This window comes from Poecilia mexicana, unplaced genomic scaffold, assembly GCF_051168715.1.
Source record: "Poecilia mexicana isolate PSO_F unplaced genomic scaffold, ASM5116871v1 scaffold_22, whole genome shotgun sequence".
Taxonomy (NCBI): domain Eukaryota; kingdom Metazoa; phylum Chordata; class Actinopteri; order Cyprinodontiformes; family Poeciliidae; genus Poecilia; species Poecilia mexicana.
The window spans coordinates 11,953,009-11,978,274 of NW_028263391.1; the positions used below are offsets into that span (position 1 = coordinate 11,953,009).

At 42.0% G+C, this 25,266-nt stretch overlaps 2 protein-coding genes and 1 long non-coding RNA gene across 7 annotated transcripts in view; 2 read left to right on the forward strand and 1 right to left on the reverse strand.

Annotated features, from left to right (window-relative positions):
- The window catches only part of LOC106930542 (CAP-Gly domain-containing linker protein 4), a 29,962-nt gene extending 25,746 nt beyond the window's left edge, over positions 1-4,216 (forward strand). For all 5 annotated transcript variants that reach the window (XM_088002786.1, XM_088002784.1, XM_088002785.1 and 2 more), the window contains 3 exons: positions 79-143; positions 1,145-1,223; positions 1,457-4,216. In XM_088002786.1, the coding sequence (XP_087858912.1) occupies positions 79-143; positions 1,145-1,223; positions 1,457-1,823 (511 nt within the window). In that variant the 3' untranslated portion in view covers positions 1,824-4,216. The remainder of the gene's footprint in view (positions 1-78; positions 144-1,144; positions 1,224-1,456) is intronic.
- A 6-nt stretch (positions 4,217-4,222) lies between these two features.
- On the forward strand, positions 4,223-18,225 carry LOC148152808 (uncharacterized). Its single transcript, XR_015762004.1, has 3 exons — positions 4,223-4,532; positions 4,643-4,732; positions 16,525-18,225. It is a non-coding gene; the product is annotated as an uncharacterized LOC148152808 (long non-coding RNA).
- Positions 8,699-25,266, reverse strand: part of alk (ALK receptor tyrosine kinase) — a 90,205-nt gene continuing 73,637 nt past the window's right edge. Inside the window, exons 16-25 of the mRNA XM_015008156.2 lie at positions 23,878-24,064; positions 23,068-23,158; positions 22,841-22,905; positions 22,617-22,746; positions 21,271-21,368; positions 18,106-18,198; positions 12,347-12,448; positions 12,106-12,240; positions 11,844-11,934; positions 8,699-10,932 (exon numbers count right to left, since the gene is read on the reverse strand). Of these exons, the coding sequence (XP_014863642.2) occupies positions 9,895-10,932; positions 11,844-11,934; positions 12,106-12,240; positions 12,347-12,448; positions 18,106-18,198; positions 21,271-21,368; positions 22,617-22,746; positions 22,841-22,905; positions 23,068-23,158; positions 23,878-24,064 (2,030 nt within the window). The 3' untranslated portion in view covers positions 8,699-9,894. The remainder of the gene's footprint in view (positions 10,933-11,843; positions 11,935-12,105; positions 12,241-12,346; positions 12,449-18,105; positions 18,199-21,270; positions 21,369-22,616; positions 22,747-22,840; positions 22,906-23,067; positions 23,159-23,877; positions 24,065-25,266) is intronic.

The following is a 25,266-nucleotide window of genomic DNA, read 5'->3' on the forward strand; positions in this document are numbered from 1 at the left end:
TCTAAAAAATTAATTCTTGCACGACGGTTGCTTTAAGACCTCAGGGAGGAGACTAATACTTAATTCCTTTCTTTCCAGGATCCACGGTTCCGTCGACTGCCTTTCAGAGCTCACCACATCACGTCTCAGTCATCCAGTCAGCGGTAAGGATTAGACTCAATTATTTGAAAAGTACAGCTGCAGTCAGAGGCTTTCATGCACTCATCATGGAATGTCATTAATTTGCGGATTTTAAGCGCTCATTAAACAGTCTTCTTCTTAAATTATGAAAACTGCAGGAGTTTTCAAAACACAAACTGGGGACAGAAGTTTGAATTTATTTATTGTTGAAATTCATGCAAGCCAAATTGTATACCTACAGTGGACAGGGATGGGGTGGTATGTTATTATACCGCAGTAACCCAACTGAATGTATTCTGACCAAATGACAATGACCTTGAATTTTTTAGAAAGGTCTTAAACCACACATTTCTAATAATAGTCTAATTGGTGGTGATTTCAACTTTGCTCTGGACACTTATTTAGACAGATCTTCAACTTTGCTAGTGAAATCTTCCAAAACATGCAACCTTGTAAAATTATTCACTGAAAATATGAACCTGTTTTATATTTGGCTGATTTCTAACTCTTATTGTTGGAAGATCTCTTTTTATCACAAAGTATGCAATGTTTACACTAGGATATGTTTCTTAGTTTATGGTAAATTATTATTTTCTGACAATATGAAGTACCACAGCATTGTCATCTCTGACCACAGTCCTCAAGCTTTCTGAGAATACACCCAACCTGAGATGTTGGAGATTTAACCTTCAGCATCTCGCAGCAACCAAGTTCTCTGAATATTTGCAAACGCATATAAAGCTTTTTGAAACAAACGATGATGATGATGTTTCTCCTATGATATGGGATGTCTCTAAGGTCCATTTAAGAAGCTGTTTGACATCTTACCAGCCATCCGTCAAAAAAACGCAGTTGAGCAAAGCAATAGAACTATAAATGCTCAACAACCTTCTCTCTTTCTTTGAAATTGCAACACTTAATTTTGAGTGGATTGAAACTGTAGACTGGAGATATTTGTACATTTCTCTCTGTTCTTGGCATGCATCTCTGTGGAATATCCCTGACTCTTTTGACTGGCATGCAGGGACAATTCGTCGCAGCTTCAGCACATCATCAGCCATCGCCACACCAAAGGAGGGGAACAGGAGGAGCCCGGTTTCCAGGTGAGAATCTTTTCAAAGCAGTTTTCACATCTTTCTTCAGCTTCATCCTATTCCTCCTGCAGCAGAGTCAGAATCAGGACTTTTGAAATGGCTATGGCATTCTAAATAGAATGACCCGAAGATCAAGCCCTGAGCTCATAAATCACCTGATATTTCTTTTTCTCCACACATATTTTCTCATAAATCTTCCTCGCTGTTTTTTTCCACTCTATTTTCACAAACAAAACATAAAGAAGTCGCTCTACCCCTCACCGCCGTCGCTGGAGCACCCTGAGTGGCAGCAGTGGAGGACTTCCCGGAAGCATGGCAGGATCCAGTCTGTCGTCCTGCTCTGACGGCCAGGTGCGTCTCCATGTGGGTATGCAGGTCTTCCTGACCAGCGCCAACGAGATGGCGTTCATCCGCTTCTTGGGAACCACAGACTTTGCCCCGGGGCTCTGGCTGGGGCTGGAGCTTCGAAGCCCAAAGGGGAAGAACGACGGGTCTGTGGGCGGTCACCGCTACTTCATATGTCGGCCCGGCTACGGCGTGCTGGTCCGGCCCAGCCGCGTCACCTACCGCGGCATCAATGGTTCCCACTTGGTGAACGAGAAAAGCTGAAGACTGTTGAAAACTGGGGGTGGGTTGGATGCAAAGATCTTTGAACTTTTTGCATTTCTAACTTTTTGCATTCTCTGTGCTGCAGAACTTGGAGCTAAATTATGCTTATTAGTCTTTAGGGTCTAGAGGCAAAAAGCACTTTATAAAGTTAAAGATAAATTTGTTTTTCATTAACCTCTCTGCACTACTTGATCTGATTGCACTGACAAGCCTGGTCGTCATAGAATAAGATTAGATTGGGTGTTTGCAAAACATCTTTTAAAACAAAGAGCTAATTTTGATCACATCAGCTGGGATTTTATCAAATAATTATGATTTAATTAAGGGTGTTTATGTGTTAATGTGAGTGCATGTCAGCACGTTGGAACCGTAGATTATGCAACAGGGTCATAATGTATGTGTTGTCAAAGTTATTATAAGTTATTATGATTAAAAATGTTTATCTTAATCAGGATACAGCCACAATAACAGCATTTATTCTACAGACTGTTATTTTGCTACAGATAAATGATTCTGTTTGGTGTTAGTTTGCATATTTAACCTGGTTGGGGGTGGTTGGTAATGATGTGACTAAAAATATCTTTTATTTGAAATCTCTGCTATGTAATATGTTTTTATGCCCTAATGTGTTGCTGGTATGGTGGTCAGTCGAGCCACTTAAAACCGGAAAGTTGACATTAGAAAATCCCATATAAACAAACGTTCAGCGTCGGTGTCAAAAGATTTAGAATAAATGTATCTTTCTTAAAGTCCCTGATGCAGAAATGCCCATAAAATAAATGTCCACTAGTCTGACCTGAATGCTTGACTCGACCAAAGTTCATGGAAACCTTGTTGTTGCAGGGAATCATGAATCCTGTGAAATAATTGAGAAAAATGAGACAACTTTTCAACAAAACTACCCATTTTTAGTTATCTTGCAGAGGCCACAAACTAAAATGACCTGGTTCGCCCCAGTTCTTAAGCCCGTTGAAAGGAAAACGACATCATAGATCCTCCATTTCCACGTGTTCTTTTTTCACACCATACATAAAAATAAAACACACACACACACTTGTACATTAAATATTCACCCTAGGGAAACAAAATCATGGAGTACTAATTAAAAATCTTTTAAGGATGCTGATCAACTTTAAAACAAGATTGAGATTGTCCTTTTATGTTAATGCTTCTCGAACATCTGCTCCGGTGCTGCTGGTGTTCGTTACACATGGAAAGCTGTTTGTCTCGAGGATCAGGTCTCTGAAGCAAAGTTGGAGAAAGAAATTCTGTGTGTAAGATTCCCTCCTGGTGGAAATCCGTTCCCTTAATGAAATTCTGTCTGCGCTACAAGGTCGAGTTCGAATCGGATCTTCATCATTGCAGGGAGGTTTTAGCAAGCAGGCCGCAAGCCCTTCTGCTCATACAGAGCAAGAGCCCATTTCTATCAAAACAAAAGCTCCTTTAGATGTAACATGCCTTATATGTCTGATAATGACATATAATTAAGAAAACATTTAAGCCCAGAATATATAGTAAATAGTTAAAAACATGCAGTAACCACACATTATAAGAAGCACATCTAGGTAAAAGATATTGACGTTTCGCTATAATCCTATACAGTCGGTGCAGTTACCAGAGATAGAAGTGTTATTGTAGGAAATATTAGTTTGTCCAGAACTCAAGTCCATTTTTCCCAACCCCTAACAAGGCTGTAAATGTTAATTTTGACACAATCATATCATCCATTTTTGTATAAGAAAAAGTATTTTGTCCACCTTTTGTGATCTTAACTTTGGTAATCCATATAACAGTCCTCGAGTGAAGTATATTTTCATGGTGTAGCATTTAATGAGCCAAAATAATATGGTATGTCTAATTAAAACCGCTTGACACTAGAACTACATAATCATCCACAAGTTTCAAGGATATAAGCTGATTAGTGTGTCTGGGCAGCTCTGCGGAGAACGAGCCATTGATTGTGCATGTGGAAAACAAGGCCTCTGTTCAGTAAAACACTCATGGCCCGTCCAATTAGAGCATGCCGGCCACAACGGCAGCAGCAGAATCTCCAGCGGCCTTCCCTCATTGATCTGTTTTGGTCAGGCCCCAGGTGATTGAAAAGCTAAAGCCAAGGTTGTCTGAAATGTCTGCAACAGATGAATGGTAGGGAAAAAAAAAACAATAACAGTCTTTCTAAAGTTGAAACATTTCCATCTACACTCAGAAGAGCTTCTCCTTTATATTAAAGCCACCTTTGATGTATTCTCATTTCACATTTTCTTTGTTCACCTATAGTTTGTTGGATGGGAATTTCTGCACTAATGAAAAGTCTTCACTGGGTGTGACAGAAGTGGTTCAGTCTTATGAATTTACATGTTAAAACCTTTAAATAAAATAAGCCTTTCATCGTGTCTTTTGGGCTTTCAATTTCTTTCCACAGAAAACGAGCCGTTCAATTCCTGCAGGTTTCGTCGGTCTGTGCTGGAAAACCCCCCCGATGGAACCAGCGTTCACAAATTTGGCGTCGAATAGGAATGACATGTCACATTATGCCATGATTGTGGAGCAAATTGAGGTTTGATTGCTTGCTGTAAATTGTTTTCTATGCTTATTGTTTATCTCTATAGTCCTAAACAGGGGAGAGGGTTCAGCAGAGGCAGCGTTTACTCCAAAGTACTGAGATGGATTTGTAGGTGAAAAACTAAATCCATGTCATGATTGAAAACAGTGAGTAGAACCATTACTGATGCAACATCTTGTTGGGTGAATTTCTGACCATCAGTCTCTCGTAGCATTCTGTTGGACCTGTGATCCATCCTTTGCTTCTGTTCATTCAGGTTTTCAGACATTTTTCTGAAATGTTGATGTTTCTGGGACAACTTCACCTGCTTCTAAAGTCAATGGAGAGGAACAGAAAAAGTCATCAGGTTAGGACTCCAAACACTTACAGCTCATAACACACAAAAATCAGTTATTTTTCATTTACATTAAAATGAACCGTCTCTTATTTCTGTAAAGTTTTTTGTTTTTTTTTTCATTTTCTCTATATGTTGTTCTTGACTCCTTTGAGGTTTTACTGTCGTGTGTTGTCCCTGAGCATGTATGTATCAGATTAATCCTGTTATTAATTTTTAGCACTACTTTAAATTACCACTAAAGTCATCCACCATGCTTGTCTGCCTATAAGTTACCCCTAAGGTTGTGCATCCAGCCTGTTAGTTTATTTGGAGAAGTGGTTCTGAAAAGAAACAAGAAACACATGTTCATGCTGTGTGGCAATATTACTTTTAGCAGAAGTGCCTATGAAAACAAGTTGTAGATGTAAAAGCAAGCAGGAGACCTGCAGCCGATGAGAAATGCAGCGAGGGTTCAGACGTCACGCGGAGAAGCTGCGTGCAGGAAGAGAGGCTTTGAAATCATGAAGTAGCTTCCTGTAGCTATCTGGTCCTGTGCCGCCTAATTGTGCCTACCCACATCCTCCGCTTTCTTATTATAGATTTATTTAATAAGCGATTGCTCTTTGTTCAGATGTGTTCTATTATTATTATTATTATTATTATTATTAAACTTCGGGTGGCAGATACGGCGAGGAGGGATTTCTGTATCAGAAACCAACTGATGCATGTTTAGGGGACAGTTTACTGGTTTCTAAAGGAAAACGTGCTTTCATTCTTTCGATTCATGTCGTCTTTGAGCAATTTAACCCCGAGAAACTGAAAAATGTTAACATGAAACAAAAACCAGCTGAGCATCGTTGTGCATGAACACAGCTCTTTTAGGAGACTGACTCACGCCTCGCTTTCATCTTTAAATATCTGCGAGACGCTGGATCTGCTTCAGTCCTGATGATGTCTTTTGAACCAGTTAGCTTTTTGCCCTTTCTTTTGAATCCAGATAGTCGTTCTCATCTGCTGGATGTTTTGTTCTGAGCCCTCGGCTAATTTGGTGCTACTAGTAAAGATTTTGCCGTCAGTTTGGGCCGTTCAAAGGTTTTGCTGGAATTTGAGGTTTTGCATCGATTTGTTTACTTTGGGATGGATTGTGTTTGGTTTTAGTCAACAAAACATTTGTGACTCATGAAACATCCAGACTACCCAAAGACAGCATGTAAGTAAACAAGTTTACGAAAAGGTCACAATTCCTGACATGAGATGCTTAATGCTGGTTGATGGCATCCTTCAGTTATTGGCACTCCTTGCAAAAATGTGTTAAAAAAATAAACTGAGACTAATTTTTACAGCAGGAAAATTCTACAACTAAAAATGTAATTCAGGTAAATTTATCTGTGGAGGAGAAAAATCTAATGGTTTTATACAAATTCACTGGTGTTCACTAATTAGTCTTGAGACACATGGACCGTCTTTAAAAAAAAAAAGTCTGAAGTATAAAACTTGACAGCCGTGGTTAGAATTTAAAAAGCTTCTATTTTGAGTTATTTTTATTAACAATAAATCATGAAAAGCTAGATTTTTCTGAACTTTACAGTGCGATTATCTCCTGCAAGGCTTTTAAAACAACTCTACCAATAAATTGCTTTGCTTATTTTGAGAAATTGTAGTTAATATCTAGACATGTTACTTTATGTACAACTACGGTCCAGAGAAGAAATTTTCACTTCTCTGTTCAAATGTGAGATTTAGACACTTAAAAATATTTTCTACATAAATATTTGTGTGAAGTAGCAAAGGTTCAGCTTTTCATCAGCTGAATGTGATGAAATAATTTTCTCTGGATGGAAGCACTTAGTGCCGTTTGCCCAACAGGAGACAAATGATCAGTGAGCTCAGACTATTTTGTGTGAAGGAGAGATGAAGGAGCTCAGCTGAGGAATCCAGTTTGCCGTTTCCAGATAAATACAAATCGGCAGCTGCTCAAGCCTTTGTTCGTGTTTACAATACACAGATAATCCTGTTGGGTCTCCATTCACCTCTGCCGGGTTTATGTACTATTATGACCAGCTCGCTGTACGTAATCCTGTTTGTTGTACATCTAAATTACCGAAATGAGCTGCTGTACTTGCCTTTATTAGCTACACCAGCCGTTACTGTAGCTTTCTCCTGCGCCGGTTTCTAATCTGACCTGGAGATCAGGCCAGAATTTTCAATTGGATAATAACTAGTGTTTCACCTTCATCACCACTGCTCCTCCTCTCCAGCAGGACTGCAGTGCTTTGCATGTTTATTACGGAGATGCTGCTCGAGGCTTCAGCTCAGGAGAGCAGGGGCTCTGTCTGAACAGTTTCTATGGGATGATGAAGCAGTCTTTAGTGTCTGCGTGGGGCTGTCAGGAAGCGTTTCCTGTGGAGGATCGCTTGTCTTTATGTTCCTGATTGGAAGCAGGTGAGAACGGCTCCCGCTTGTTGTCCTGAAGTAGCGTTCTTGGGTTTCAGCTCGCCCTCTTGAAGCTAAGTTCGGAATGAATGTCGATGAAAGCAAGTCTGGCATCTTTATAAGCGAAGCTTCCTCCTGAGCGTCTGGAGAGACTTGCACTCTTCTTGCCCTTTTGTTCTCTCCGCTGTGCTCCAAAAGACGCCGGCTCTGCTTGCGGAGCAGCTCAGTACGGAGAAATTGTCATATTGAGTAAAATTCATGTCACTGCTAAAACAACCAAAGGCGAACAATGATAATTTAATCACTTGCAGCTAGATACAAACTGAAGAGTGATAGTGTGAGCAGGGGTGAGGATGACATTCACAAGGTTGGTTGTTGATGGGTTATGGAGTCAGACGGAGATGCAATGTTGTTGGATCAGAACAGTAACGACTTTAACTTTTCCGTTCCGAAATTGTAAATACTTGAAGCACTCCCAAAACTCTGAGCTAAATCCTGGTTTGATTGTTGATCTACAATTTGGAGAAGTAGCAGCCAGAAGGTGCCAATTAAGAGCTTATCAGTGTGAGCAGCTCTGTAAAGACTGGAGTGATTGGAGGCTTGCTGGTCGTCGTCAAGATGGCGGGACATCAGCAATGCTGCCAGTTACAAACAGGCCTGTTGTAGTAACAAATTTTGCAGGCTGATTGTCCCAGAAAGTTTTGTGAAAAATATATATTTTGAAACACTTTTCAAGTACTATAATAGTAATGGAAAACAAGTATTACAAGTTTGCCCTCTCAAAACTTTAAATTTCTAAAGGACATGTAACACAGGAACTGGTTTAGGGATGTTTTAAATATCAGAAATAAATAAAACGACATATAAAATGGATACTTTGCAGCATAAAATAGAAAACTCTTTGCACCATCTGTAGAGCATGATGGAGGAGCAACGTGCAGTAATTGACTAAAGTATTTTGAGAAATGATTCCACAGGATAATGATCCCAACTAGAACAAATCTACAGAAGATTGGCTGAAAATAAAAAAATAAAGCAGTGGTTTTCCAGACCCACTGCTCTAAATGTTGAAATTGATCCAACATGCAGTCACATGCAGCCTGCAAGTCAGCTGATGATGTGGCAGCAGGGAAGCATGCAGGGTTGTACTGAAAACAAACCAAAACTTATCAGAATGAGGTGAAATGTAATCATTTATTGCTGCTGGTTGCAGATTTACCTAAACCTGAAACATGACTGAAGCTTCAAATACAAGTGGAGAAAACGAAGCTCTGCATATTTTTTTTTAAATTAATTCACACAACAAATATGAATAGTTAAGGTAATGACTAAAATAAGCCATGAATGAAAAGGAGTGTAAACGTGTATCTTTCCCCTTTGGCGATGGGACGAATCCTGTCTGGTGACCTCCGAACATTTCTGCTCTCATGTTGTCCGTCTAAAACGTGCAGAATCCTCTACAGGCTCGGTTCTGGTTTGCAGGTGAACCAAAATCAACCAGTACCTCTGGGGCCATTTACTGTTAACGACATGTAAAGACCTGAAACAAAAGCTGCAAGCAAATGTAATCATTATATAGTAATTTATTAATTTTGGCGGATGTTTTTTTTTTCTGAAGGGCAATGTACAGCTTTTACCAGAGCCATAGTCCAATACTTTATAATTATACAACATTTACATGTGCATTTGGGTTTTATACATCAAACAACAGGTGAGCCGTGAAAAGAGGAACACGGAGTGAACGTGGTTCAACACAGGCACAGGAGACGAAGCAAAATAACTGATCAGCCGATAGAAAACTTTAAATACAGAGTGTGGCAACAGCTCATGGACTGACCAAATACCATCAAAGCAAAGGCTTCAAAAAAAATTGTCTTTCGCCTCAATAACCAATCAGAACAGACTCGTTAACGATGGGAGCAAAAAACCCGAGTTTTCACACATTTATATTCCACAACAGCCATCCTAGGATAGAAAAAAGGGATAAAATATACAAATTAGAGATGGAAATCAAAGTACAAGATCAATCCAACAATAACAATGGTTTCTATATGTAGAGGGAAAAGAAATATTTAACAGAGTAAACGGTCTTTAGATGTGCCTTCAATCTCTTAGATTCACCTTAAACAACAAACGGATCGATTGTAACCTGAGTTACATTTTTTTGGGATTGTTTTTGCTCTGTACTGATAAAAATATATGAAAGCAGATTTAAAAAAAAAAAGAAAAAAGTTGGCTTTGAAGAGGCGTTCATCAATAATTTATACTGCCACTTCCAAATAATAAATAAATGAATTTATAAATAAACAAGCAGGCAAGCAAAACATCTACACTTTTTTTTTAATCCTTTCCCCCAGTATAAATTTGTCTGGTAATCCAGTGTCTGACTTTCGAAAAATAGTCAAAGTTCTGTACCGCGCCATGGTTCTGGTTCTGTAGTGGAGTGGTAGCAGTGGGCCACCAGCACTCGAGTCAATCAAGCCGTCTGGTAAAATAAAATCATTTTCCTCCCTCAAGTCCTTCTAGCCACAAACACACAGGAAGTCAAACTTTCTTTCTCGGTTTACTCAACGATGAAAAAATACATTTTTGAGACTTAAAATTCTTTTACTCTGTATTTTCTTCTCTGTCCACCTCTCAAAGCTTTTTTATGTGCTTCAGGTCTCCAGGGGGGCTGGGGTGGGGCGTGTCCTGTAAAAGACCCATTTCAGAGAGAGGTTCTGCCTCAACATGAAGAACCAAAACTAAGACTTTCTGGGCTAAAGCACGGTGGCGTTATGGCCCTCCATCCTGGGCAGCCTCGTGTCCTGCACTGTCCCCATGGTAACGAGCAGCGGCCGGTTGTCCTCTGACATACCCGCACGGCCCAGGGTCATCGGAGCGGGCATGGATGGCCCTCTCTGGTGGGCTGCTGAGCCCATGGAGGAGGTGCCTTGCTGGGGCAGAGGGGGGTTGGCGTCTAGCGGCAGGCCTGGATCCTGGTAGCCGTACCCAATGTTCCCACAGGGGAACCGCCTCAGTCGGTACAAGGGAACTGGGGGCAAGGCCGTTGAATCTAAGAGCAGAGGTGACTGGGCAGCAGGAGGAGGCGGGGGAGGCAGCAGTGGCCTGCAGAGACCCTGCTGCTGCTGGTGGTGCAGCAGCTGCAGCTGGTGTTGCTGCTGGAGCTGATGCTGAAACTGCTTGTGCTGGTGCTGGAGACCCAGCGAGCCCGCCACTTCAGCCACTGTCCGGCCCACGTGCTCCTGCCCCTCGCCGGGCACCCTGCCGGCGCTGCCCCCCGGTCCTCCCACCCCTCCCTGCCGCTGCTGCTGCTGCTTCCTCTGCTGCTGCAGGAACCACGAGCCGTACGTGGGATTCCACAGACTGGTGTTTTTCCCGCCGTGGCCGTCCTTCTCCTGCGGGTGACCCTGGGTAAAAGCCAGGTTTATGTGTCCTCCCTCCGAGCTTGGCTGGGCTGCGGGGTGAGGTCCCTTGGCAGTGAGTGTGGACGGGGCAGCAGAGGTGACCGTGTTGGTCACAGAGGTCTGCATGTGAGGCTGGTGAATGCATGGCTGGGACGGAGCCGGCGTCGGTGCTTTGGCCTCTGCTGCTGCGCTGGTTAGGACCACATGCTCCCCTCTCCTGTCCTCTGTGGGATAGGATGGGGGCAGCTGCAAAGCCTCCCCATCAGGCACCTGGGCATTCAGCAGAACTGCCGGTACTGCGGGGTCCTCTGGGTGCACAGGTACTTGTTCCTCCTCCTCAGGAACGGGCCCATACTCGACAGGCAGAGCCATGGTCACCACATCCGGGTCCTGAAACGAGGTTTACATCACATAAAAACCCTGTTTCCTTTGTTTATTATTCATGTTTTCGTGTTCGCTACATGAGGGTACGAGACTTTGAGTGCAGCTGTGCTTCATTATTATTCATCAGGCTCTCAGATGAATAAAGAAACTCTGGCAGAAAACACTGGCACATGTTCCTAAATCTGCGGTAATGGACTGAATCATTCAGCTATTTTTGGTTGAGGACCCATATTTACCTTCAAGTGTCTTCGTGACACTGACTGACATCCTGCTGCCAAAAGTATTCACTTGTCTGCATTCAAACACCCACAACTGACGGCATACACTATTCCGGGAAACCTTAAGAGTGTTTGTTTTTTCTGGGAATTTTTCCAGAAGCACATTTCTGAGGTCAAACACCGATGTTGGACTCGAAGGCCTGGTCCAAGTCTTCATTTAATTTAGCCCAAAGATGTTTGGTTGTTTGAGGTCAGGAATCTTTGCAGGATGACGTTTAAGCTATTGTGTCCACTGACCCTGCTGTGCTATTCCACATGTCCTTCATTTTTGTTGCTCCTTACAGTAACTGTGGACTGTGCAATATTTAGTATTAATTACATTTCTAGACTTTGCACTGATTGCCTGCTTGACTTGGAGCTGAGTTTTCCACACCTGTAGTCATAGTGATGGAGAAACGTGATGATTGTTGAGATGTCAAGTGAGTGCGTCTCTGTTAAACGTTTTGGTGGTCTCCCATCTGGAACTATAACTCTGTAGGCTAGAGTTGTTTTTGCATCTTTAAAACATTAGACTCAAATTGACTGAAAATAACATGTTCAGTACATCTGAACAGATGAAAGAATCATCAGAAATGTACTAATTACACAAATTAAACTTCTACTACTATTTATAGCTGATAACAACAGAGTTTGGTTTACCTGTAAGCAGTAGTCGAGTCTCTCCAGAATGGTAGAGAAGTTGGGTCGATCTTCAGGCTGGTGCTGCCAGCTCTGGGTCATAATGCGGTACCTAAAAGACGGCAGAAATTAGTTAATGTCCTTATTAAAGTGCACAGCATTGTGAAATCTTTTAAATAACAATCTGGTGGCCTCTGTTAAAAAGGTTATGGTGTCTTTGTGGGTTTTATTCAGAAGTATTATCATAAGGAACTGTAAAGAAGCAATGAAACTACATGCTTACACTGGCCCAGGACAGTTTTTAGGCGGGTCCATCCTCCCTCCATTGGTAACAAACTCCAACACTTCCTGGTTGCTACGACTCGGATAAGGCATGTACCCCAGAGAGAAGATCTCCCACAGCAGCACACCAAATGACCTGTGATGAGAAAAAAACATTTAGTCTTAAACGACGACTGTCGTCAAACCTGAGAACAGAGGATGGAAAATGGAGCATAAGATGACGGCAAGCTTAGGATTCTCACCACGTGTCTGTCTTGGACGTGAAGATGCCCTCCATGAAGGCTTCAGGTGGCATCCATTTCACCGGTAACATGGCGCGCCCGCCCTTTCTGTAGTAACTCGCCCTACGCAAATAAACAGAGTTTGAAAAGGACGATCAGCTGCAGCTGAAAACCACGAAGCTTCCCAATGGCTTTTCTGTGTGGGGTCTGGTTGCTTTCCTAGGGCCCAGAGTTAATCCAGGCTCATGGCAAGTTAAACAATTAAAACAAAAAACTTCTGAAATAGGGTGTAACACATTTTTAGGCCTCAACAAGATGGATACAAGAAGGTGTCCAGAGGATCCTGGGATGTTGAAGTTTAGGAATTTTCGCACGATTTTCTTTTAAGACTTGAAAAGAAGATACTAGAGGCCCTATTTTTTTCCTGATTTGAACTTTGCTGAACTATCTGAATATCGAGAATATGAATGAGATGGAAGCCTTTAGTCTAGAGATGTTTGCCAAGATTCACTAGGAGCAGCAGGTCAGAACAGTATAAAAGTACTAAAGATGCTTGTCATGAAGGGGTTGAACAGGTTCAACATTTAAAGTAATTTAGTGGCTTTCTGTGTTGAATTTGGAGATTACACTGGTAACATTAGTTGTGTTGAACTATTTAAATTGTCCTTGATTGAAACAGCTGCTAGCCTCTACATTTTTCCATAAACCTAATTTGCAGATTGGGTTGGTGTTGGGAACTCTGAAAGAACGTCCAATTAGGAAAGGAAGGGAGGCTATCACTCACTGAGCTGTTTCTAATTCCTGGCACGGGTAAAGAAAGGATCTCATCTGTGTTATATCTGATTTTTGATGCTCATCAAGGTCTCTGCCTGCTTTATTGCGCAGAGCGAGGACAGATGTGAGGGGGCTGCCACTCCGCGTCCATGAAGAAAAATAAGCGTTTGAGGATTTATGGTCTGTGGTGTCGCAGCTGCCTTTGTTTGGCATCTTCTGCTTCTGCAGAGCAGTAAATCAATTTGGCATTTAACTTAGTCATAAAATGTCAATTTTCTCCCCAAACACTGCTTCATAAACAAAGAAAGCACTTAATGATAAATAATACAGGGGGTGCTGGGCGGTTGTCAGCCGCAGGCCATGAGATTTTGGAACTTGGTAAAGGAGCCGCAGCTGCTTTTCTGATTTGTCCCACAGCTGACCAGAACGGATCTGTTATTACAGCGGGCGGCTCCCAGGTGTTGACGTGACGCGGTGTGAGCAAACAACCCAACTGGTTCTTTTTGGATGCATACATAGATGGATAACGCAGCAAAAACAAACTTTCTTCATAAGGTGATTCAGTGACGAGCAGCAGAAGCTTGGATAAATGCGGCTCATCTGAGAAGCTAACATCATGGACATGAAGTTCCACTTCACGCGGTTTATTTGAGCCGCTCTATTTCCAGCTTAGACGGATCAAACACCGTTCTCAACTAGAACTGAAAGACCGAGTTTGGATTTGTATTTATTTAAATATACATGCTCAAATAAATTCATGCCCACTGATGGGTAAAGGAACCTTTGAAGCAGCTCAATCAGACACTCTTTGGAGACATCAACAAACTTCTGACCTCTCCTCTCGACAGAATCTGAGATTCATTTAAATCCGGTGGATTTCCTGGTCTGGATCCGGTCGTGTTTTTACCAAACTTCAACGATCTGGTCCCAAATGAGCCTAACCAATGACAGTGTGGTGTTTCTTGACTGAAACCTGCAGGACAATTATCCCATATACACTTCCAGACTCAATTTGGAAAAACACAAAACTTCTGAAGCAGATAAAATATAAACATTGCTGGAAATTGTTACTTAATTGAAATTTAAATCAACTCCAAATCCTCTAAATATCCAGCCAGCATTCTGCCAGATGTTTGACTATGTCTCCAAAATGTGACGCAGGTGCAGCCAAGCTAAAAGCAACACCGGACCAAATATTAGTGCAAGTTTGTACATAATTGAACCTGACTTCAAATATTTGAAAGTCCACAAATTCTGACTTTTTTTAAAATCTTGCTTGAAGGTTGTTCCTTTTTTCAAATTATGCTTTTAATCTGACAAACAAGCCTAATTGGAATAAATACTCTAATTTATTGGCAATAACTCTAAGTGATAAACAATAAAGGGTTGAAGATTTTGCATTTTGATTATTGGAGATTCAGCTCTGAATGAGGCAAAGAGTCAAAGCTCTGCAGTTTAAGCAAAACACAACACTGGACTTGTTGAAAGGAACGTTTGTCCAAATATTAAACGCAACATTTGCAGAGGCCTAATAAGACGAGCAATATTCATGCAGTACAGCCAATCTGTAGCTCAGCCTCAGAAGTGAAACAAAAGCAGGTTCATTTGTCCAGAGTTACTGTTGCTCTAGTGTATTAAAATACAAATTCCCCGGATTTCTTAAAATCCAAAGTCGGAATGCTAATTTCCTTTAACTCAGAGCTGCAGCTGTGGGTCTTCAGGGGCTCAGTGAGCAGAAATGAATTCAGATGACATGCAAGCTGCTAATACAGTTAAAAGGGAAATGCATACTTATACGATTGGCAGTGGAAAATGACCCAGTCGCTGAGGCAGAGAAAACAATCACTAACAGATTCTGTTTGCTTGACAGATTATCTAAATGCTCCTGCAGGGCTCTAATTCACCCGGCGCCTTAATCTTTCACTTAAAGTAAAAGGATCCCAGCAGTGAAGGGAAATGGTTCATGGCAACACGTTTGGACGTACAATTACAGAACGGGATGCTGCCATCATCTTCTCCCCCACCCATTCCTTTGTGCTCCTCTAATCGTCGTGTCCGTCCTTATAAAGAACAGCAGCAAAGCTTCAATGAGACAAAAGCAGCTTTCCCACAGAGCTGCTTCTAGAAGAATAGCAAGGTTGCTGCGAAACATCGATCAACACACGCTTTTTGTTCTGCTGCTTATTGCTTTATCTGTCGGAGAGAGCAGGTAAATATTTTGATGAAGACCTTTTTCAGTGAGCAGCGGATTAGGGAGGATTAGGTCATCTCAGGAAACCGAAAGCTTTTCATGCCTGTGTGGTTCTGTTGGTGTAACTCCGAAGATGAATCGGTGTAAAAAGCAACAGCGGAGGTCAGGATGGCCTGACTGTAACACCTGTAGCTGGTGAGCTGGACGTCCAGCCTGCTTTTATTGAACGTCTGCACCTAGATGCACTCCTACAGGCCTGTCAATAATTTGGTCATTTTCTGTGTTTTCGTCATCGGTCTTATGGTTCTGGAGGATCTGTCCCAGATTGTGTCGACATTCAGCTTACACAGACAGTCTCACTTTCTTCCTAGCATCCTTTTGAACTCTCAAGATTTAGAAACGGAAGTTGCACAGGCCATAGCAACGCAAAAGACGCTGCAATCTTCATCCTGCCTGTTTGGGTTCCTCCCCATCATCAGGCTTCGTCTTATAATCAAACAGCCACGCCCGGCTAAAACCTCACATGGGAGAAGGAACTGTGATCTTATGAAACACAACTACAGAAAAAACAAGGTGTGGGGTTACTTTTCTCTTTAGAACAACTCTGAATCCCAGACATTTTAAGCCCACGACCTTTAGATTTGCTATAAAACTGAAGGTGGGAGAGATCAGCAAAACTGAGTCCAGAACCAAATCCGAGTCTTTCAGTGGGGGCTGTGGATAAGACAATCTGATAGTCTCAGTGTTTTTGCAAAGAAGCGTGGGGAAAAAGTTGGCAAGTGAAGATGTGACATGCTGGTAGATGTCTTCCTGAAAAACAGGGAGCAGGAAAAGAATCAAAAGTTACTTCAGCAAAGTCTTAGTTTAAGTTTAAGAGTGTGCAACTTATAACCACATTATGTTTTTTTTTTTTCGCTGCTCTAAGACTTAAAGACTTTTTGGATGTTTTTTGTTGAGTTTTAAAAGTTACATAAAAGATTAAATAATCTTGTTGCAGCATTTTAACAAGAGTGCTTTCACTTTTTATATCCACTTTACCTAATTATATATGTTGATCACTCTGTATATCACACACAGCTTGTACATATTTTCTTCTTCTCTGTTTACTACATAACCACATTTAAAAAAAAAAAAAAAAAAAGTTACTATTCCTGTTGACTCCCAACTAGTAAAGCCCGATAATTTAAGAAGAATAAAATGGTTTTTTTTTTTAATGTTTTTATTTTGACTACAGCTGTTCATCTACACCTGAGAGGCTGAGTGAACCTGTGCATGCTGGTACGCCTGAGAGTATAAAAATCTGGCATTTAGCCGAGTCCTCGCCGCTCACTGTGCTTCCTGTCCCCAGCCATCACCTCAGAAATGGTCGTCCGTGTCTCTTGGCACTCAGCAGTGGCACCACAGTGTGAATTGGCCGAAATAATACAACAGTTAAGTTGCCAGATATGATCAAAACGGGGATCATGAAACCCTGACACCGTGTCACCAGGAAGGGACCAGAACCTGGATCTGACATCCACAGTTACATCAGGCTGTCCTGGTGCGGCTCCTCAGCAGCTTTCCCTGTCGGATGATTCAGGAGCGCGGCGTTGATGCCGAGAAACGCTGCGACAGATTCCCTCTGCTCTAATTTCTGGGACGATGAAAGGCTTGGCAGCTCTCCCTGCTGGATTCCCGGTTCATCTAAACTTCATCGCATTAAATTGTGTTTGCAGGAATTTTAGAATAATTAAGACATTGTTCAGCTGCAGATGAGCCGACGTAGATTAAATGACGAGTCGGTAAAGCAAAGCGATGAGTAACGCAGCTGAACTCAAACATTTTTTATTACACAAGGCAGAAAAACTATTAAAAACTTACTCAGACTTTCAAACCATTGATATACCGTTAAATTACACTTATTATAATTTGACAAATTTCAGTCCACGAGTTTCTTGCAAACCACTTTGTGGTAGCAGATATATTATTTTATACCCATCATACTGTGCCAACTAAAAATATTTTAGAGGATCCAATTAAATTAGGATTTTTTTTGTGCCAAAAGGTCCAAGGAAAACATTTTTTTACTCTAATTAATGAACCAGTGTTGTGTCTAAGCAACCAGGTCTCACACCATCTATTTTTTTTAACTACCCCCTTATTACACGGCAAAATCAGAACTGATTTGTATTTATGTTTATGTTTTTGAGTTTTAAGGATTAAAAAAAACAAACATTACAACTAGGCAAACAAAAAATGTGAAAATGTAATATAGAAATAGTTGAATTTGGAAATGGAAAATATGCAGGAAAGGACAGAAAAAGTCCGTTGTAGATCGGTGGAGAATTTAGCACCATGATGATGCTAAGCATTTAGTTTCAAATGATTTAGTTTAGCTTGAGTTTCTCTAGAAATGTCTGAATCGTATTCTCTGTCTAATGCTTAGTGTAAACTATGGGGAAGTAGCAGGACCATTTTGTGTATTTAAAGCACCTTGACCCGCCATGCTGCTGAAATGTGCTATACTAATAAAACTGATTGAAACTTGACTGATTGTGGGTGAAAGAAAAAAAAATGTGGTCACTGAGGAATACATTTTCCAACAATAAACTTCTAGAAATTTCTAGAAGGATTTCATATATTTATAAGAATTTACCACGTAAACCTTAGAGGACTTCTCTTTCACTCTACTTAGGAATACTCTTCTTTTGACAACTGATGTAGATGCCATGTCCAAAGCTCAATTAAAATGTTGATGTGGCCCCTGATGTATTGACAAAAATGAGTTATCCTGAGAGAACAGGCATTATTTCATGTGCTGCAGATTCCAGCGTACCTGTAAATGTCTCGAGCCATCCCAAAGTCTCCGATCTTGGCCACTCGACCCGGCCCTTTGCAGGTTAAAAGGCAGTTCCGAGCTGCAATGTCCCTGAAAGCAAAACAAAAAAAACAAAAAGCATTATGAGATCACAGCTCGCACCCACATTCCTGGATGGAGCATTTTAATAAGAGGGGATGCAGAGCGCAGCAAAGTGTCATGCTGAGCATCTGCACAGCTTGACTTATGCCTCATCTCTTCTGTAGTTTAGCAGGGTTTTTCTTTGCATGCATTTATATTTATAAGAGTTTGGTGTGCAAAACGCCCACAGTTACTCCCCTTTTGGATCTGAACTTTAGTCTCGCCCTGGGCTTGCCGGCATTTAGCAGCTTCTGGATATAAATGCTGCAGAGTCATGCAGGGAGAGCAGCTTATAGAGGAAATCTCATATTTGCACAGCACAGATTGAATCTTTAAGAATATATGTAGAGCCTCCACACACACACACTGCAGTTTACTCCTCCAGGCACCAAACCGTCTGTAAGTTTAAGAACATACAGAGCTGTGGCAAATACGTAACCATGGCGACATGGCGTTACACGCGGCTCAAAGCAGATCATGAGACAGGAAGAGGATGAAGCTGAATAACTCGCAGTGATGGATGCCACAGCAGAACGAAACACATTGTTTTGATGTTTGGCCTCGGCAGGCCTGATTCAGAGAGATAAGAAATGACACAATGAGGATAAAGTTCGAGTTCAGCCTGATTTAAACCGATGCCTTTAAAACCGGGTCTCCCACTTCACAGTGTCAAACTGTTCAACCTAAGTTGCTCCAAAGCTACTTTAAATCTGAGAGTAATTCATCTTGAAACGAGAAGTGACTTTGCTTCTCAGCCCCTCGTTAATAAACTCGGCTTTCAAAAGCAATCAGAGAGACTTCTCGTCGGTTTCATCGCGCCGCAGATCTTTGCTATTCAGAAGTAAGCTGCAAACATTCAATTGTGGCGTTTCTCAGGTACATAAAAAGACCCAGAGATCTTTATCAAAAGCCTCTTTCGCCACGACTGAATCCATCGGCTTCGGGTTTGAATAAACCCTGAAGGTTTTCCTTGACATTTTATCACAGTTAACCTTTTCGATTGAGCCGAGAAATATGTTACTTTAAACGAAGAACAAACGGCTGCGGTCCTGCTCAAGGAGAGGGAGACGATGCTGGTGCTAGTGATGCAGGTTGTTTTAAGGTCGCGCTGCTTCTCAATCAAATCTGATTACGCTAATAAACGATCTACAGTTTCATTAAGTCTGTAGTGTGATTAATATCGTTTAGCTGCAAGATGTGTTTAAAGAGTCCTGAGAAAAACACCAGAAAACCTTTTCAACATTTGCTGCACTGACGACGACGAACTGAAAAGTCAAAAATAAATCAATTAAAATAACAGAATCACGCTCACTGGAAGGATTACATGCAAGTTTAAGCATGAACTGTTTAAACTTGCTGAAAGTTGAAAGTATGACGTTCGACTGGCTATGCTGGTATTTTAGCAAAACAAGTTGCTAAATTTCACAGCGACATTGACTTTGCTTCCAACATATTTATTGTTTGCATGTAGCAGAAGGGATCAGAATTGATTAAAATCAGCAGGTTAAATCTTCTGAGGCGACTGGCTTCCTTTGCCCAACGGTTAATTTTGCCTCTGCCCTACCAAACACGCCCACTGACTGCCGGTTTGGTTTATACAGTGGGCCATGTTGCGCGTTCTGCCAGAAAATTGTTAATATGTTTGTCGAAAGCAGACTGCCTCTATGCAGCCTCTTTCGGCGAACACTGTTCAACCTGTGCTTCTCCCGAGGAAATGTCTGTATGCAGCCGAGAGGAATTTCAAGGCAGAAGTGTTTGAATTACTGAGTGCAGTCACTTAAATCGAAGTGATGAACCCATTCGCGTTTTATATATCACCTCTGAAAAGGGCCACAGTGCGAGTGAAGGGCTATATTTAAACCCGAGCAGTCCTTGTATAATGACGGAGTAGAATTCATGGAAATCTGGCGCTTCCAGGCAAGGACGAGTTTTAAAATGCAACAGCTGCCGCCGCAAGCTGAGGTCTGACTGGAAGGCCATGCAGCCCACAAACCTTATATAAACATTTACAACTGACTTTAATAACAGTAAATTTTAAGTGCATGTAAAATATGTGGGGGGGTTTTTCTCTGCAAATCTCACAAACAATTTGTTGTCATGCCATTTTTTTTCACCTCTGTTTCTTATTTGAGGTTCATTTCCGCAACACAAATCTGCCTCCACTCCCACCACGACACAAAGGCTCTCGCATTAAATAAAGAAGACAACAAATAAAACACTCCATGAGCCATTGGTCATTCACTGGATTTTCAGCTGGAGAAATAATGAAAGAAACATAAAAGGCAGATTAAGTTGTTCTCAGACAGCATTAGCCCTCTGAGTTAACTTGTTGAAGCTGCACACAGCTCATGATTCAAGCCTTTAATCCACCTGAAAAACGAGCCCTGTTCATCCAGCGGCCGTTACTCAACCTCAAGTAAACACACCTTCATAAAACTGAAATAAGCCTCAAGGACGGCAGTCGGGGCAATTTTAATACGGGATTGAGGAGAGAAGATTGGGTTGTGCAGAATATTTTAAGAGTCGGCCATTAGACGGATTGATGTAGCTTTACTGTGCCACGCTGGGCCAAACAAGGTTTAATAGGCTCCATTTGTCAGCAGCTAATGCTTAAAAGTCCGCAAGAAGATCCTGTTATACTGCCTCAACACAAACGCAGAACCAGCATTGACCTTTCCTCGTTTTAAATATGCATGAGTGTTTTTTTGTTTTTTTCCTTTTCTTGTGGACATTTTTTAGAGCTTCTTTAACGTGCGTCCTCTCATCCTTCACCAAGCACGGTCACTGCAGATCCGCTCCTCTGACTTGTGGCTCAGAAACAGACCGTAAAAACACAAGCCGGCCGAGCCATCTGGCCGCTCGCTTTCTACACTCATTTACTTGTTCTTTCTGAGATCATATAGGAGGCATGAAGTGTGCAGAGTCCATATGTTAAGAGTTGGATTGATGCAGTTTGTTAGTGTGAGTCGATTTGATGAATGAGGGCAAACTTTCACTGCATTTATAAGCTCTAGTGTTTTTGTTTCTCATCTGTTCAGATACCTGTGTATGAACTGGTTCTCCTCCAGGTAGTGGCAGCCCTTGGCGATGTCTCTGGCCACGTTGAGGAGATCTACCATGGTCAAACTGGACGGCTGGTCCTAAACCACCGGATGAGAGACAGAAAGATGCGTTACTCAGTTTATCTAACAAACACAGCAAATCTAAATACAGAGCAGAGACTTCAGATGGACTTTAAATACAATAAACTTTTGCTCCAAAGTGGAGCAAATGTCCAGCTTCGTAGTGTTTTCTCTGAGTTTGGAGTCTCTAAACTCCCACATGGGAGGAAACCTGCAGGAATGCATTCAGAGTCAGGTGTCCCGTCTGAAATATATCGATTCTAACTCCTTTTAGTATTGCAGGATGCAACCTCATCAGCAAGAGAAGCAGCTCTACACCAAGCTCCCCCAGGCAAAGCCACGCCATTTTAAAGACGAACATCCCAAATTCAAAAGTTTGAATTTGGGATGTTTTTCATCAGGACGTGAAAAGGTTTCAATTCCTTCACACAAAAACGAAGCGTAGAAAACCAACAATTATTCCAACTGCTGCCTGAAGCAGTTGGAATAATTGCCTCAGGCAGTATTTTGTTTCAATAAAATACTGATGAAACACTTAGAATGTTTTAGTTCTGCTTTAAAGAGAAATACGATCATTTTATTTGGTTAATTAGTCAGGCTTTCTACTCAGGCAGAGCCAGCAGTCAGCTGCTTCACCTTTTAAACCAAAGGCCTCTTTCTTGAGAGTTGTTGATGAAAGTTAAAGCGAAACTTTTCAATCAGCCGTTTTGGTCTAATTTGGCCATTTGACATTTCCCTGGTCATTTCTGACGTTCTTTTTCCCCCCCGACTTGTACCTCATCGTAGGCTGTCATTCAAACTAATAATTGCTTTTACAAGGAAATAAAAACCAATGTCAACCATCAGTAAACCAACGTTTATTTTTCATTTAGTGTTGGAACTGGTTGTTGTTGAGGTCAAAAATGTAGTTTTCGTGATTTAGATCAACCGTTCCCCGTCATGTGGATACGCTCATGTCTTGCCTATATCTAGCCTTGCTTCGTGCCTGCACATGTGCATCCACCCGGTAAGCGCAGGACGTGAATAGAAAGCCTCTTATGTGCGGTTTTATTTCTAAAACTGTTGGCCACCTGTCAAGCACCAAAGTGGAGACACAGTTTGCATCTGGCCGCATTTAGCAGCCGCTCTGTTCGAGTTTAAAGCGTCCCTGGGGAGACTCCAGCAGGTGAGCGAGTGCTGATGGTGCCTGATGAGTTTTACTGCAATTTTAAAGTTAATGTCACTCCTAAAACAAAGGAGTTATTCAAGTAATCGACTGCGTCTCACCAGCCGGGGTCTCGTCTCCCTCAGGAAGGTCTTGAGGTCTCCTCCAGCCATCAGCTCCAGCAGGATGAACCGGGGCATGGCCTGCAGACTCACTCCGATGCAGCGCACAATGTTCTGGTGGTTGAACTTACTGCAGCACACACAGAGAAGAGGGGGAACAGAACCGTTGCTGTGTGAACAAGACATAAGGAGGGGAACTGTGTGTGTGTGTGTTTTTCAGTTACCTGATGATTAGAGACTCCATGAGGAAGTCCAGCTCATCTTGCTCAGAGCAAACCTCAGGAAGTGTCTGGAGTCAATGAAATTATTCTGCGATTAATGCCGATGTGCAGAAATAAATACTGCATTTCACTAATGATGCTTATTCCCCCTATCCAGCATCTGAGCTGCACCCATATTTATAAAAACAAAGTTTGAGCTTTTGAACTGCTGTTTCCCCAGCAGGACTGACCTTTACAGCCACCTGCAGTGGACTCGGTTCACCAGGTATCCCCACAGCCAGACCTTCATACACCTCCCCAAACGCACCGTGACCCAGACCCCTGCAAGGAAACACACAGCCCTGTCATTTGCTGCTTCGATCACTATTTGTGTTTTAAAGCAGGCTACGCCGTCTGACAAATTGAATCCGAGACAATTTTAAACAGGGAAAGTTTACAGGATGACTGTAGGTACATTTTCCCAAAGAAAGATTTCAAACTTCAGTGATTTCTGGCCATTTTGCATGTGCAAATTTGTCCTTTTCATAACCATGCAGACAATGTCATACTGAGAGACACTGCCATATAATAGAGGCACATTATTAGACAGCATTACCACCAGACAGCCCAGTAAAAATGTAAAACATGCTGGTGAAATGTTCACAGACAGGAACAGTCAGGATGACAACCACACGTTAAAGCATCCACGCTGAACGTGTGGCGATATTTTAGCAAATGATCATGGAGAAATGAAACAAAAGTGACTCTGGAGGGACTTTTTAGGAAGACTTTTCTCATGTGGCCATAATGTGAAGAAGTGTGCAGCAGTCATGCAACAGTAACCTCAATCCAGGATGATCGTCCATCATATGACTCGTTAAATTGGACCAATCAAAGATGACCATCTATTCCTCGGTTAATTTAAATTATATTAGATAATTACGAGCCCCTTCTACATGAGATAAAACACTAATATGTTGGGAAATTAGATCTCTAAAGGCCAACATTGCTCAGACTCTTCTCTTTAGCCCAGCAGTTGTAGTTTGCAGTGATTTTCCCACCTGGTGAGGGAAATGTTGCGCCGTGGCACCTCCTTCAGGTCGCTGACTGTCGCCGTCTTACCGCCGAAGCAGTAGTTGGGGTTGTAGTCGGTCATGATGGTGGAGGCTCGCAGCTTGCTGAGCTTGCAGTCCGGACTCTGCAGCTCCAGCTGAATGGACTGCAGCTCCGTGTGTTTGCGCCTGTACACTGGTGATAGAAAAACAAAGCGAAAGAGTTTGATTCCCCCGTCGAGGCGTCCGCAATTTAGAAAACAAACAAAGCCCTGAAACCGATCTTCTTGGAGGAAATTATTGCTCGCGGCTACACTAGACAGGCTGGAATGCTTTTAAAGAGGTTATTTCCCTAAAGGCCGATGTTTGAAGAACGAGGACTGTGACACTGGATTATTTCTGTTTCTGAGTTATTGAACCCTCCATGTCAAGACGATGGAAACAGTCTCAACGTTAAACCCAACATTTACATCTGTTCTTAAAATATTCACGTCATCTTAAACAAACTGTTATTTCCATCATCCGCCTCAAAATAACACAAACGTCAGGCATCTGGACCTCTCACACACCAACGCAACAAGCCTCCACCCTGCAAACATATTCGTCTGCAGAGCTTTAAGTGCAAATAAATATTTATTTACAAAGTAATGTCTAATCTACAAGCACCGTCAGCTGATGACTAAGCAGCTATCCATCACGAGAACTCGTCTTTCTGCACTGTCCTTGTTTAAATCCAGATTCTCGGCGTGTGGAAGTGGTGGTCTGAGTGTGAGCGGGAGTGGGCCTGGATGACGCCATGTCTGCATATGTCTGACCGTCGTTGCCTGAAAGCAGCCAGTCAGATGGCCGTTAGTCCGTCCTGGACGCAGGGATCAGCTTTTGCTTTGACAGAAACTTGCCAAAGGCTGAAAGGGAGGAGGCACCGACAGTGACTTTTATGCAACCAGAACAAAACTGAATTAAATCTGCGTAATTTTCAACGGTGGTATCTGGAAGAGAAGAGGAACCAGTTCAGCGGCTGAACTAGGTCCAGCTCTGGCTCCGTTTCTGCTAGTGCAGAAGCAGGGATCTGCATTTTTGACCCAAAATGATCAGAAAAGGGAATCATCAACACATTATCAACACATTTTTTTTATTATTTTGTGGGCAATTTCCACTTTAAAAACATGCGCTTATTTTGTAAGGCCAACCAATTCGTGCAGTTTCAGAGGCCGAATCAACATGTTTGATGTGTTTTAAGAAGCCAGCTCAGGCAAAAAAAAAAAAAAAAAAAATGGCGTCTTCACCATGGTGGGCATCAATCGGCTCCTGGTCGGCAGTAAGCCTCCTGCGGGAAACTCCGTCATTAACCAAAAACTTCACAGGGAGAAACCGGCGAAGGTCACAGTTCATTTGTGT